The sequence below is a fragment of the Hylobates moloch genome, unplaced genomic scaffold (genome assembly GCF_009828535.3).
Source record: "Hylobates moloch isolate HMO894 unplaced genomic scaffold, HMol_V3 SCAFFOLD_24, whole genome shotgun sequence".
Taxonomy (NCBI): domain Eukaryota; kingdom Metazoa; phylum Chordata; class Mammalia; order Primates; family Hylobatidae; genus Hylobates; species Hylobates moloch.
In genome coordinates this window covers 8,873,019-8,888,190 of record NW_026652299.1, presented here as the reverse complement: position 1 = coordinate 8,888,190, position 15,172 = coordinate 8,873,019, and the positions used below count along the sequence as shown (strand labels likewise).

General features: G+C 41.8%; 1 protein-coding gene across 6 annotated transcripts in view; it reads left to right on the top strand.

Moving 5' to 3' along the window:
• KYNU (kynureninase) overlaps positions 1 to 15,172 on the top strand; it is a 146,952-nt gene that overhangs the window by 36,262 nt on the left and 95,518 nt on the right. For 5 of the 6 annotated variants that reach the window (XM_032145770.2, XM_032145769.2, XM_058434427.1 and 2 more), the window contains one exon: positions 1,826 to 1,908. In XM_032145770.2, coding sequence (XP_032001661.1) covers positions 1,826 to 1,908 — 83 coding nt within the window. Of the gene's footprint in view, positions 1 to 1,825; positions 1,909 to 5,571; positions 5,883 to 9,303; positions 9,384 to 15,172 lie in introns of those variants that run through there. The other variant, XM_058434428.1, reaches the window with a different exon arrangement.

Below are 15,172 nucleotides of genomic sequence, written 5' to 3'. Positions count from 1 at the left end.
GGTTGGTACTATACAAAAAGCGCATTTTCATTCCTTTCTTTCAAGCTGGCAAACTTTTGGATTCCTAAAGAATTAAGAACTGTTACCCAGAAAAAATGGGCTTCATTCATGTGGTGAGGAACAAAGGTCTTTCTGGAGACATGGATAAAGCTGGAAACCATCATTCTCAGCCAACTAACACAGGAACTTTAAAACCAAGCACCGCATGTTCTCACTCATAAGTGGGAGTTGAACAATGAGAACACACGGACTCAGGGAGGGGAACATCACACACTTGGGCCTGTCAGGGGGTGAGGGGCTAAGGGAGGGAGAGCATTAGGAGAAATACCTAATGTAGGTGACGGGTTGATGGGTGCAGCAAACCGCCATGGCACGTGTATACTTATGTAACAAACCTGCACGTTCTGCACATGTATCCAAGAACTTAAAGTATAATAAAAGAGAGGAATATATAGCAGGCTTAAATATTTAATATTTATCTTTTTAATTGTTAAATCATCTTTGCAATGTTTATTATGAAATAAGTTTTAAAATAATGCTTAATTCTAAAATATGATTTAAAATAAACTATTTCTCTGTAGTAAAAAAAAGTAGAGAGAGCAGGTTTTGATCAATAGAAGTTTGATTACTTGGCATAAGTAAGGAAGACACTGGGAGTTTTCACAAGAGCAGTGTCTCCCAGAGGGAAAGTGACGGGAGTTTTATAGGGTGATAAGGGAGAAGGTGCATCATCGCATGCAGAGGAAGAGTCTCAGTTGCGGAGATGCAGTGAGTAATCATGCCAGTGCGTAGATCGCATGTTATGGTAATGAAGCTATAGCTCCTCCCCAGGGTGGAGACTTCAGCATGGTAATGAGGAAATTTCACTCAGGCTCGTCTATGAGTTGCTGGGGTCTGTCAGAAGCTTGCCCCAACCAACAAGGTGACAGCATTACGCACCAGGCTTGGGAAAAAAACAGGTGACAGGGCAGGAGGCTCTAAAACAGGCTAATGGTTCAACTTTATTAAATGTTGTAATCCCTGGAGACCCCCTTGTCTGCTTACAGAACTATCACATTCAGAGCATCATAAGATACAACAATGTAACAGCACTCAGAGGCACTTCACCTTAATCCTCTGTTTTAATTTCTTCTATGTTTTTCAAGTGTTTTTGCCTTCTTCATTTCATGGAAATTTCTTGAAAGTTGAAGTACTCTATGTATTTTGCATTTTTCTACTATGCCTCATGGGATACTTACTAGAATAATAAAATTGAGCTGGAATATGACAGATGAAATTGGTAGCAAATATGTCAAACCAAGTAGTGTTGGCTTTGATTATTCATAAATTTTGTTATTTACCTATAAAATAGTATCATGAGTATAATCACATTTTATATACTTCTATTAAATGTACAGATTATAGCTATATTTTAAATGTCAATTTATAATCATTTTAGTCTCTAGCCTTACAAAATAGTATATAAGTTTTAGTATAGATACTACATTCTACAGGTATAAAAGTAGTGTTCAAATAATCTTAAAAATTACAAAATAACTGAGACCAAAAAAAATTACACTCTAGAATATAGCAAGATATTAAAATAACATATGAACAATCTCCCCCATTCCTCACAAAAAGAAAATAAAAGAAATTTAAAAAGAGAAGTTAAAAGACATTAATCCCAAGTATTATATATTTTGTTTTTAAAAAGCCTGATTTTATATAATTACTAACACATAGAAAGGTCCACATAGAAATGTTTATTTTCTAAAGCTGATATTTGAAATAATCACACACATGCACATAAAAGCTAAGAAATGTTTATGTCCGTTTTCAATTTCAGAGCAGCCTATGGTCATGAAGTGGGGAAGCGTCCTTGGATTACAGGAGATGAGAGTATTGTAGGCCTTATGAAGGACATTGTAGGTAAGTACAAAACACTGAAGTTTTTCCAAATGAACTGTAAATATATTATCATTTAGTTATAAACACAGGCTCATAAAGTCAAAATCTTATTGAAGAACATCGTGATTTTCTATTTTAATCTCTAATAGTAAAAAGGAAGTACACTTTCAAATTAAATTTGTTAACTCAAAGATTGCAATGGTGAGCATAACAAGGTTATTTATATAAAAATAAAATGTTATTTTTTTCTGTCATACTTTAAATGTAATATTTATCACACCTATGAAAAACACATACATTGTATTAATTTATAATTGAATAAATTTCATAAAAATCAACTGAAATGAATTTTCTATAATTTAACTATTTGATATAATGAACATTTTCACATGCTAATGGTGTAAAACACCGGTCATGCTTTTGCTCATTTCAATTTAATCTTTGGTGATCTATTTAAATTTTAGCTTCATGTTACTGAAAATGACACAGCTGATGCTGTTTTTAGTCTAAAATGTGCTATCCTAAAGAGAGTTATATATACTATCGGTGGTATTTAAGATAGTTTTAGATGGTAAATGTGTTAACATTTTGAAAAAAGTTATTTAATTGGCTTAAATATTCAGCATTGTTTAAAATTTAAGGTATTGAACAAAAAAAAATGATATTTTGATAATTGGAGTGGTGCTATTTGGAACTATTTTAAGGACTTAGGGAAGACTCAAGTTTTCAAATCCTTTTTGAAAGCTTATTCTCTTATAAGCAAACATAAAAATATCTTTATTGCTTCATTCCATTTGAATCTTGACCAGTAATTCGAGAGAAAATCAACATGGCTGGAAGGGAAATGGAGTGGGGAAAGCTGGACCTATGCATAGAAAAAACTATGGCAACAGGCAAATCATTAAAATCTGGAGAGTATCTTGTTTATTTAAAAAGTAATTATTGGCCGGGCGCGGTGGCTCACGCTTGTAATCCCAGCACTTTGGGAGGCCGAGGCGGGCGGATCACGAGGTCAGGAGATCGAGACCACGGTGAAACCCCGCCTCTACTAAAAATACAAAAAATTAGCCGGGCGTGGTGGCACTCGGAGAGGCTGAGGCAGGAGAATGGCGTGAACCCAGGAGGCGGAGCTTGCAGTGAGCCGAGATCGTGCCACTGCACTCCAGCCCGGGCAACAGAGCGAGACTCCGTCTCAAAAAAAAAGTAATTATTGATTCTTTGCTTATGTCATGACTTGTGGGAGCTCTGAGGACATAAAAGTGAATAAGGGCTGGGCATGGTGACACACACTTGTAATCCCAGCACTTTGACAGTCTGAGGTGGGTGGATTGCTTGAGCTCAGGAGTTTGAGACCAGCCTGGCCAACATGGTGAGATCCCATCTCTACAAAAAAAATTTAAAAATTAGCCAAGCATGGTGGCACACACCTGTAGTCCCAGATACTTGAGAGACTGAGGTGGGAGGTTAGCTTAAGCCTGGGAGGTTGAGGCTTCAGTGAGCTCAAATCATGCCACTGTTCTTCAGCCTGGATGACAGGGTGACACCCTGCCTCAAAAAAAAAAAAACAAGAACACTCACCTTCCTTATCCTCATGGACTGCCAGTAAAGGAAGATGCAAAGAAATCCAAAATGAATGTACATACATAAGTAAAATACAAAGAAATATAAAATTAATCACACTACCAAAGAGGCATAATTTTCCAATTGATTTAGGATTGAACACATGCATGTAACTACTCTTTTTTCTAAAATCTCACTAAAGAATTCTGAATGGAATAGAAAAAAAAATTACAAGGTCTAAACCCCAGAGGACAAAATAGAATGACAAAGGAGATGATAATAATATCTGGGGAGTTGGCTCGCAGATAGACAAGCAGTAATTGCCTTTCTCAAAAAAAAAAAGAAAAAAAAAAGTAAACCAAATCCTAATCTCCCAATGGCAAAAAAATAAAAAGCCATCTGCTTTACCCTGCTCATCACCTGACCATGAAAAGAGCCAAATTCTGTAAAATATTTGAAGAGTAAATTATTCTGTAAAATATTCTGAGCCAAATATGAGTGGTCATGACCCAAGGCACAGTCTCAAGAGGTCTAAGAACATGTGCCCAAGGTGGTTGGGTTGACAAAAGACATCAATCTACGCATGTGAAGTATCCATAGGTTTGGGGGAGAGGACGGGACAGGAGCACGGGTGGATAGTGTAGGAGTTTATAGGTCATAGGGTTGTAGGTGGAGTCAAAGATTTTCTGATTGGCAATTTGCTGAAAGAGTTATTATCTAAAAACCTGGAGTCAATAGAAAGGAGTGTCTGGAGGCAGATAAGGGGTGATGAAAACCAAGGTTCTTATTACGTAGATAAAGTCTCATAGGTGGCTGCCCTTAGAGACAACAGATGGCAGTTGTTTCCTACTCATACCTGTAAAGGGTTCTAGTCTCTCAGTTCATCTCTTCAGTATTGGAAGGGACTGAAAAGGGAAAGATTTGGTGATATTCCTCATATTCTTGACAGATGCAAATTTTCCCTCACAACAGAAGGCTTTGTAGGGCCACTCAAAGTATGTCAAAGAGACATATTTTGGGGTAAAATATTTTGATTTTCTTCTTTATCTGTCATTTGATGTTATGCCAGAGTAAGGTTGGAAAGTAAGCTGTGTCATATAGGATAAAATAAAACCCATTTGGTGAGATTTTATGGTTTGTAGGGTGTTTCTCCCCAGGCCTCTTAGGAATTTGGGCAAGAGAGAAAAAAGGTCAGAGTTTAGTCCTCACACCTCCAGAAGTAGTGATGAAAATACGAATTTTTAAAAAGAAGATTTGTTGAAATTCTGTTTAAAATATAATTAGAATATCAGATCCCCTTGCCAACTTGATGCTGCAGGTGAATACTCCCACACCCCATTTCAGGAGATGACTAGAGGATTAATTTCCAGAAAAGAGAGAAGAAAGGGTCTCCAGACTGCCATGACAAACACCACAGACTGGGTGGCTTAAACAATGTAAGTTTATTTTTTCGCAGTACTGGAGGCTAGAAATTCATGATCAAGGTGCAAAGTGCTGTCAAAGTTGGTTTCTGGTAAGGGTTCTCCTCTTGGCTGCCTTCTCACTATGTCCTCACACGGCCTTTCTTTTGCGTCCTGGAGGAAAGAATTCTCTGGTGTCTCTCACACGTCTTATAAGGACACCTAAGTATACCAGCTCTACCATATCAAGGCCTCACCCTTATGACTGCACTTAACCTTAATTACTAATTTATAGGCCTATCCCCAAATACACTCACATTGGAGGTTAGGGCTTTAACATATGAATTTGATGTAACCAACTCAATTAATAATATATACCATAGTTGTAAGGTTGCTGTATCGGTTTGAACCCCGAGAGCACGTCAATAGACAACACGAGGTGGTGTGGAGCAACATGCTGTTTTAATGAGCACCTGGGTGCAGGCGGGCTGAGGCCTAAAATGGCATCAGCACCAAGTGAGGACGGGACAAAGGTTTTATAGTCTCCTGTAAACAGGAAGTGTTCTAGTCTGACATAACTGCTGTGTTGTACCTGGATGGCCTCTTTCTCGATCTTCAGGGGTACGTGTCTTCCGGCCAGGGTAGCTGTCTTTCGGTCGGCTCTCTTCCTGCTTCTGATATCTTGCTGGCGCACGCTGCTGACGTAAGTAGCCTTGCGCCTTGTACTGGGCCTGAGAAGGAAGGAGTTATTCATCTCCTTAAGCTTTCAGGCCCCAGGGAGGATCTTATATTCCTGTCTATTTGGTTATAGATAAAAGGGAAAAGGGCGACTTTCTCAATAACTACTTCACGCGTGATATGGGGGTGGCGTGGGCACCTTGGAAAAAGAAAACCTTATTTTTTGGGGTATTCTTGAGAGACGGGTTGGTATCCACCCTGTCCTTGTAGTAGGAGCATCGTCTGGATTGTCTGGAAACGCGTCTGTGCCTGCACGACAGTTATGTTCAGAGGACAAGGAGGTGTCGACAGGGAAAGGTATAGCCTCATTTGCTGCTTCACGAATGAAAGGCTGTGTCTGGATTAAGAAGGGGAGGTAATTTCTGAGTAGCTTAGAGTTTGGTAAGGGTGGAGGCCCTAAGACTATAAGAAGAGGGTGCTTTTGGTGTTGTGCCGAGTCTCATGAGGTCAAAAGGGAGATTTTTTTGTCCACGACTGGTAGGTTTTTAGAGCCAGCTTGGTGAGTTGGGCTTTAAGGACAGAGTTAATTTTTTCAACTTTGCCTGAAGATTGAGGCCTGTAGGGTGTGTGGAGAACCTACTTCATATTTAAGGATGTAGAGACAACTTGGATAATTTGGCTGATGAAGGCCAGCCTGTTATTGGGCTGGATGGATGTTGGGAGTACAAAATAGGGAATTATATGCATGATGAGAGTTTGTGTGACAACATTTGCACTTTCTGAAGTTGTTGGGAACATTTTTACTTACCCGGAGAAAGTATAGACAAAGACTAGAAGATAGCAGAGCTGTTTATTGGGCGGCATGTGAGTGAGGTTTACTTGCCAGTCTTGCCTTGGTACCTGGCCCCAGGCTTGGTGGGTAGGAAAAGGTGGTGGCCCGAGGGAACCTTGGGGTGACACTGAGTGGCAGATAGAGCCGGACTGGGTAATTTCTCAGACATGGCTGGAAAGGTGAGGACAAGTGAGAATAGGGTGGAAAAAGTTGCAAGAGAGGTTTGTAACCGGCATGGAAGGAGTTGTGGATTCTTTGGAGGTGAGGAAGGTTTTGAGAGTGAGGAAGAATGAAGCACCTTTCCTTGACATACTATGGTCCTTGCTTTTGAAGATTTTGGGCTCAGAAGTCCTCCTTTTCTTCTGAGGAGTAAAGAAGAGAGAACAAGGACAGGGAGAGAAACTGGCTTTAAACAGATTGCAGAGCTATTTATTTTGCTACCTGACTTGTTAACGCATTTCCAGCCGATATATGATTGTCTTGGGTTTGGTGACCCCTGCAATGAGTGATGGCAACTTTCTGCAGGAGCCTGATAGCTTGAAGGAGTTTGTTGATGAGACAGCCATTTATGACAGGAGTGTTTTTTGCAGTTAGGAAACCCTGTTTTTTCCAGGTAGACGAATGTGACTGTACTATATGGAACGTATAATGACAATTTGAATATATGTTAATTTGTTGTCCGGCTGTCAGTGTGAGAGCTTGAGTGAGGGCAATGAGTTCAGCTTTTGGGAGGTAGTGCCTAGGGGGAGTGGATTGGCTTCAATAGTATGTGGGGCGGAGGGGCGGGGGACACTATAGTATAGCCAGCATGCCGGCGTCCTTCACATAGGAAGGAGCTGCCATCTACAAACCAAGTAAAGAAGGGTTTGGAAAAGGTATAAGAAAGGTTTGAACAGTGTTCACACAGAAATGTTTAGGGTCTTCAGCAGTTGTAGCTTCAGGTAAGAGCATGGCTGGGTTTAGACGGGAGCTGGTTAGCATTGTGATTTGGGGGGTTTCTATGAATAGAGTATACAGTTGGAGAAGTTGTGGGGCAGAGATGAGACTAGTACACTGCAGTGAGTTGGCATGTCTTTGATGTTATTTGTTGAATAAACTGTTAGGTTGGCATGGAGAGATAGTTTTAGGTTTTTAAGGGTTAGGACAGCAGCTGCACCAACGCTCGGAGGCAGGCAGGCCATCCAAGAACTGAGGCTTTAAGCTGTTTAGAGAGGTAGGCAATAACCTGAAGGGTGGGTCCTTTAGCCTGGGTTAGAACACCTAGTGTAACTCTACGCTGTTTGTCGGTATAGAGGGAGAAAAGTTTGGTGAGGTCTGGGAGAGTGAGGACTGGGCTGAGGTGACAGCCTTCTGGAGTAGACGGAAAGGTTGGGTAATAGGCTGTGCAGATTTTAAAGGCTCATGGAGTGGGGCTTTAGCAGCTTGATATAATGGTTTGGCAAGTAGAGCGAAGGAGGGAACCTAGAGCCTAAAATATCCCACTAATCCTAGAAAAGAGAGAGAATTTTTTGCTTAGTTTGCGGAGGCAGGAGGGGTTGAAGGAGGGCTATGCAGTCGGCTGTGAGCCCTTGGGTTCATCGGGTAAGAGCTAGCCCTAGATAGGTGACTAAGGGGGTGCATATTTGTGCTTTCTTAGAGGAGACCTAATAACCCCGTTTTGTCAAGAAGTTTAAAAGAGAGATAGTGTGGGTGTTGCAGTCTTTTTGAGAGGGGCTACACAGGAGCAGATTATTAACACACTGAAGGAGAATGGACGGTTTTAGGGATGGGGTATAGAGGTCATGAGCAAGGCCCCGTCCAAAAAGATGGGGGCTGTCTCTGAAACCTTGAAGTACTATGCACCAGGTGAGCTGATGTGAAAGGTGGGAGTTGGGGTTTTCCCACCTAAAGGCAAAGAGGTTTTGGGTATCAAGGTGTAGAGGAATTGTGGAAGAAAAAAAAAAAGCATGTTTTAGGTTCAGAACAGAAAAATGGGTGGTATTCGAGGGAATTGTGGAAAGTAAAGTATATGGGTTAGGAACTACTAGACATACTGGGAGTACAGCTTGGTTAATGAGCCTGAGGTCCTGGACTAAGTGATAAGTTTCATCTGGCTTCTTAACAGGTAGAACTGGTTTGTTAAAAGGGGAGTTTGTTGGGTGGAGTAGGTGACTGGTGAGGAGGCAAAAAATGATAGGCTTTGGGCCTATGTGAGGTGCTTGGGAGGTGGGGTACTGCTTTTGTGATAGGAACTGGGTGGGCTTTTTAAGGGCAATGTGGATGGGGGTGTGGTGTTTTGTGACTGAGGGTGTGGAAGTGTCCTAAACAGTGGGGTCAACTACGGATAGGGGATAAGGAAAAGTTGCATGTTTTAAGGTGGGAGGTTGGAGGTGTAGAAGAAAGTGAGAAGCCCCAGCGGGGTCTGGGTTGATGCGTTGGGTACTAGGGGAACATGGAAGTGAAAAGTAGTGTGGAGTTTTCAAAGGAGTGGAGTTTGGCATGAGGACAGGACTAAACAAAGAGTCAGTGAAAGAAAAGGCGTGTAGGGAGCAGAAAAGTGGAGGGGTGGCTCGGGGTTTGGAGATTTGTCTATTAATTTCTACGACAGAGACTTGAGAGAACTCGGTGGGTCCTGAAAAATTAGGTAAAGCAGTGTAGGTTGCCCTGGTATTAATTAAAAAACACAGTGGCCTACCTGCCACCATCAGGGTTACCCTTGGCTCAGATGAAGAGATGGTAGTTGCCAGGGTGTCCATTTCAGGGCACCGTCAGTCTTCAGTGGCAAGGCCGATGAGATCCGAGTAGGAGGTTCTGGCCAGCTTAGGAAGGGATGGGGGTGGTCCTTGTGGGGTCCGCTCACAGTCCAACCTCCAGTGAGGTCCTCCGCAGAGGGGGCATGGCCTGTTGGGCTTACCTGGGTTTGGGCATTGTCTGGACCAGTAGCCTTCATTGCCGCACTTGAAACAGGCGCCAGGTGGAGGTGGATTGCCAGGAGGCTTCCGTGTGGAGCTGCACCCCTGCGGGCCTGCAGGGCCCCAATGGTGGAGGTACGCATTTGAAACTGCCTGTTTTTTGCCTTTCATTTTCCTCATCATGATTGTTAAAGACTTTGAAGGCTAAATTAAGAAGGTCTCCTTGTGGGGTTTGAGGGCTGTCATCAAGCTTCTGAAGTTTGCGCAGAATATTGGGGGTGGATTGGGAGGTGAACCAAAGGTTTAAGATTGTGGTTCCTTTTGGGCTGGCTGGGTTTAGGTTGTCACATTTTCTTCTGGCTTCAGTTAAACGAGAGAGAAAAAGGGCTGGGTTTTTGTCAGGACCTTGGGTGATTTCTGAAAGTTTTTCATAGTTTACTATTTTATGGGCACCCTTTTTGAGTCCTGCAAGGAGACACACAATCATGTGGTCTTGATGGTGGCATCCAGAGGCCCCATGTTGATAATTCCAGTGGGGTCCTGGTTGGGAACTGCCTCTGCGCCAGTAGGCTGGGTAGGAGTTTGGTGATGAATTGTATCAGCATGCGCCTGAGCTAGGGTCCAGATACAGTCTTGGTCTTCTGGGGTGAGGGTGGAAAAGGATAATGTAGAGGTCATGACAGGTTAGTTTGTAGGACTACTAAAAACTTACCTTAGTTTCAGGTAAGGTACTGAAACTCCCTAAAGTAAGAAGTGGGGTCTTCTGGAAATGAACCGAGTCTTTTGTTAATTTGAGGGAGATCAGTGAGGGAGAAGGGAACACGAACTCTAATAATACCTTCAGCTCCTGCTACTTCCTGAAGTAAGGGTGGGGCATGGGCTAAAGATGGTGCCTGAGGGTGTATGGGCCGGAGAGAAGGAAGAAGCCGGAAGTGGTTCCTGCTGAGGGTATGAAGGGGGAAAGGAGTTGAGTTGATAAGCAGTGGAGGATACATAGGGGCGTAAGGTGGCAGGATGGGTTTATAGGCTTCAGGAGAGGGCAATGAGGAAGGAGAATTGAGTACAGGCAATGCTAGAATTGTCCTGAGGGGACGGTGTAGGAAAAGAAGTGGATACAGCTGACTGGGAAGATGGCGGCTGAGAAGATGGTGGCTGAGAAGACAACGGGTTAAAGAAGGCAGTTGACAGAAAGAGGTAGGGGCTGGGAGGGGTGGACAGCAGTCTGCTGGATTGAATGAGGAAAAAGAGGTAGGGTTGGGAGGAGGAAGATGATCTGGATGGCAAGAATGGAAGAGAAGGATTTGAACAGGTAAGCAAGAATTGTAGAGGTTGGGCTGTGATCTGAGTGCAAAAAAGGCCTGGACATAAGGAATTTCTCCCCATTTCTCCAGTCATCGGCAATAATAGCTTAAGTTAGTTAAAATTGTAAAGTCAAATGTTTTATTTGCGGTCCATTTAGATGCATTATTTAATTTGTACTGCAGCCAGGCTGTATTGTAAAAAAAGACGAGGCACTTAGGGTGGATATCTTGCCTGAGGCCTAAGGTTTGCAGGGTTTTTGTATGAGGCAGCCTAGAGGGCTGTTTTTGGGAATGGAGTACCGGGAGTTTCCCATAATGGAGGGTAGGCATGGGAGAACAGAGAAAAAGGAGACCGTCCTGGACAGCTGAAGGGAGACGATGAAAGGAGTGATCGTCACCGCTACCTTTTTCGTTCCCGGAATGGGATCAAATGGCTTAGAGGTGTCCCCCTAAGACCAGATGATCAGTAACTGCCTGGCACACACCAGAGCCTTCTTGGACCAACGCTGGATTTTCGGACTGGAGAAACCAAGAAAGGCCATGCAGATTTTTCCCTGTTGACAGGGCTCCCAGGGAACTTACTGGTAGGTGAGATCAGTGACCAGTGTGCATGCAGAGGGGTGACTGGAGGCTGAGGAGTTTCCTTTGTCTGGCTGCTGTGGCCTGCTCTCTGGGGTGGAGGGGTAGGCCCAAGGAGGACGCAGACTTGAGCCCTTCCTGCGTTACGGCACCAGAACGTAAAATTTTTGTATTGGTTTGAACCCCAAGAGCGCAACAGACAAGATGAGGTGGTGTGGAGCAACATGCTGTTTTAATGAATGCCTGGGTGCAGGGGGGCTGAGGCCTAAAATGGCATCATCACCAAGTGAGGATGGGACAAAGGTTTTATAGTCTCCTGTAAACAGGAAGTGTCCTGGTCTGTCGTAACTGCTACTTTGTACCTGGATGGCCTCTTTCTTGATCTTCAGGAGTATGTGTCTTCCAACCAGGGTTGCTATCTTCTGGCCAGCTCTCTTCCTGCTTCTGCTATTTTGCTGGTGCACCCTGCTAATGTAAGTGGTCTTGCGCCTTGGTACTGGGCCTGAGAAGGGAGGAGTTACTCATCTTAAGCTTTCAGGCCCCAGGGAGCATCTTACAATAGTGAAAAAAAAAAAGCATTAAATAAATGTTTATCTACTTGCACTCTTATTTAGCTAGCAGTCCCCACGCAGGAGGCTGGACAAGTCTACTCTGTTATTTACACAACCTAAAGAGTCTGACATGAGGGCGTTTCCCAGCACGATGGGCAAATGGGATCACCTTACAACAAACCCCATCACGTGCAGAACACGCTGTTAAAAAAAAAAAAAAATCATGAGCCAAACTAAATTTAATAGAGTTTAATTGAGTAAAGAACAAACCATGAGTCAGGCAGCCTCTCAAGCCAGAGTAGGCTCACAGGGACTCCAGCACAGGCATGTGTTTGGAAGATTTGTGGACAGAGAAAGTAAAGTGATGTACAGAAAATGGAAGTGAGGTACAGAAACAGCCTGATTGGGTACAGCCCAGCATTTGCCTTAATTTACCATGGTTTGAACAGTTGGTCTCCTTTGATTGGCCAAAATGTGGTGATTAGCACAAGAGCAGTTTACAGTCTGTTTATGCCTCCATTTAGGTAACAGTTCATGATTTACAGAGAAACCTTTAGGCTGGACTTAAAATATGTAAGGAGGCAAGTTTAGGCTAAAGTTAATTTAACAATCTCCCTGTTTGGTCATCTTCTCAATTTTGAGAGATTGACCAAAACTTTAGTCATTGATGTAACTATCACCATCATAAATGTCCTTATTTGGTTTTAAAACCCACTGGAAAATAGCATAATAGTGGATTTTGTAAGGTAGGAACAAGGAGTTCGGTAATTTTTTTTTTTTACGGGTTAGAGTAGAGGGTACCTCCTCATGCTGGAATATCCTGTTTACAGGAGAAAAACAAAACCTAGTCTGTTCTAGGATATATCTGTTTCCTTGAAGTCTTATTTTTGATTATGTCACATTTATCATAAGTGACTGCTTTTTGGTTTGGTCTGGTCTGTGGGGGCCTAGTGCATGAGCTCACTCCAAAACAGTATCCTCCCATAATTTTGTTTAAATCTGTTAAAAGAAAATCCTTAACCAAATTAAATTTATCAGAGTATAATTGAGCAAAGAACGATTCACAAATTGGGCAGCCTCCCAAGCCGTAATAGACTCAGAGATACTCCAGCACAGCCACATGATAGAAGAAGATTTATGGACAGGAAAAGGAAAGTGACATACAGAGAATGGAAGTGAGGTACAGAAACAGCCAGGTTGTTTACAACTCAGCATTTGCCGTTTTTGAGCAGGGTTTGAACAGTTTATCTTCTTTGGCCAAAACATGGTGATTAGCACTGGAGCAGGTTACGGTTTGTTTACATCTCCATTTAGGTTATAGTTCACTATGCACAGAGAAACCTTTAAGCCAAACTTGATATACGTAAGTAGATAGCTTTAGGCTAAACTTGATTCAACAACACTCATGTTTATAATACCCAAATTACAAAACTTTTCATGAAAATCTGTTTTTATACATCCATGTTGTGTAGAAAATTTTTTAAAAAAAGAAAAAAGAAATCTGTTTTTAGTTTATGACCATATGAATATGTTAACCTATTAAATTTTTAAAAATAACTTTATAGGGGGCCAGGCATAGTGGCTCACACCTGTAATTCCAACACTGAGAGGCCAAAGAGAGGGGATCACTTAAGCCTAGGAGTTCAAGACCAGCTGAGGCAAAATAGTGAGACCCTGTCTCTACAAAATAAATAAATAAATAAATGAAATAAATAAGAAGAAGAAAGAAAAATTAGCGGGGTGTGGGTGGCTCATACCTGTAGTTTGAGCTACTTGGGAGGCTGAGGCAGGAGCTCAGGAGGTGGAGGCTGCAAGGAGCCATGATTGCACCATTGTACTCCAGCCTGGGTGACAGAGTAAGACCCTGTCTCAAACAAAACAAAACAAAACAAACCCCTTAAACCTCAGTAGAAGAGTTATAAACAAAAGCAAACTCAAGTTCCTACCAATTATTATTAATCATTACATTATACAATTTCTCTTGGTTTTGTGTAACTATATTGTAGATCAGAATATCAACTTCTAGTTTAAGATAACAGATTGAGGCCGGGAGTAGTGGCTCATGCCTGTAATCCCAGCACTTTGGGAGGCTGAAGCGGGCAGATCACAAGGTCAGGAGTTCGAGACCAGCCTGACCAACATGGTGAAATGCTGTCTCTCTAAAAATACAAAAATTAGCCGGGCATGGTGGCATGTGTCTGAAATCCCAGCTACTCAGGAGGCTGAGGCAGGAGAATCACTTGAACCCGGGAGGTGGAGGTTGCAGTGAGCTGAGATTATGCCACTGCACTCCAGCCTGGTGACAGAGCAAGACTCCATCTCATTTAAAAAAAAAAAAAAAAGAGAGAGAGAGAAAAGAAAAAGAAAAGATAACAGATTGAGTACAAACCAAAAATTCTCCATTCTATGATAAATACAGAGAAGTGATTGAAGAAAAACAAAAACATATAGCAACAGTTAAAAATAAGTAAATAGAAATCTGCATAGACCAGAAATTTACAACCATTGGTGAAGAAAGGAACAGTCAGAAATCAGAAAGTAGCACACGTGGAGTCAGGCTCAGTGTAGGACTTGAGTCAAAGACTTTCCCAAGAAGCCCCAGGACTAATCTGGGCAGCCCTGGATGCTTAGGTCTGGAACCCAGGGCCAGAATCTTTGACAGACAGATCCAGTAAAGGCCAAAACCAAGAATCTCCTCCCACACCAGTAGATTCTCAAAACACAGTGCACTTGATCAGGCTGTCAGAATTACCTAGAGCAGTGCATATTCTGATGGAGGGAATTCTCCTCTGAACAATCCTGAATTACATTTAAAAGTGTGTGAAATATTTGTGTAATAAATCCTTCATTTGTGTTCATTTGTTAGAAGCCAATTCTAGACATTCAAGTATTCTAATGTGTAAACAAAAAAACTGGAAAAAGAATTTGCATTTAATTTGACCAGAGAATATATGCTTCTCTTAGCTGTAAATTTTTTTTCACTTTATTCAGTTTGCTTTCAGAACATAAACTGCATTCTAATCCTGTTATTTTGTTCTTAATATTTATCATCCTCTAAAGAGAAGTTAGAATGTTTATATACAAGCCAGGGAAGTGGTAAATTGATATTATTCGGTGAGATTTATTTATGAAGCCAATAAATCCTGCAAAAAGATGTCCTTTGACCATTTAAAAGTTTACAGCTCTATTGCAACTTATTAAATGTCCAGGAGCCTTGTTGCCCCATAAATACATGTATGACACATAAAGATCACTGAAATTTCAAATCTGTCACTTTTCATTATTGTTACTAAGGAAAGACAAAAAATAAGAGAAAGACTATAAATATTCAGTCTTGTTTAGAAAACTAAAGGGATTAAACTTATTTTAAATTTTTAAAAGAAAATTTGTCCACCATAGCTGTAGGGGTTTTCTGCCTGTCTTTGAAAAACCACACAGTAATATAATTTATATTCTGGCCCACAAGACTGCCCCCACTTCAGATGCCAGTCAA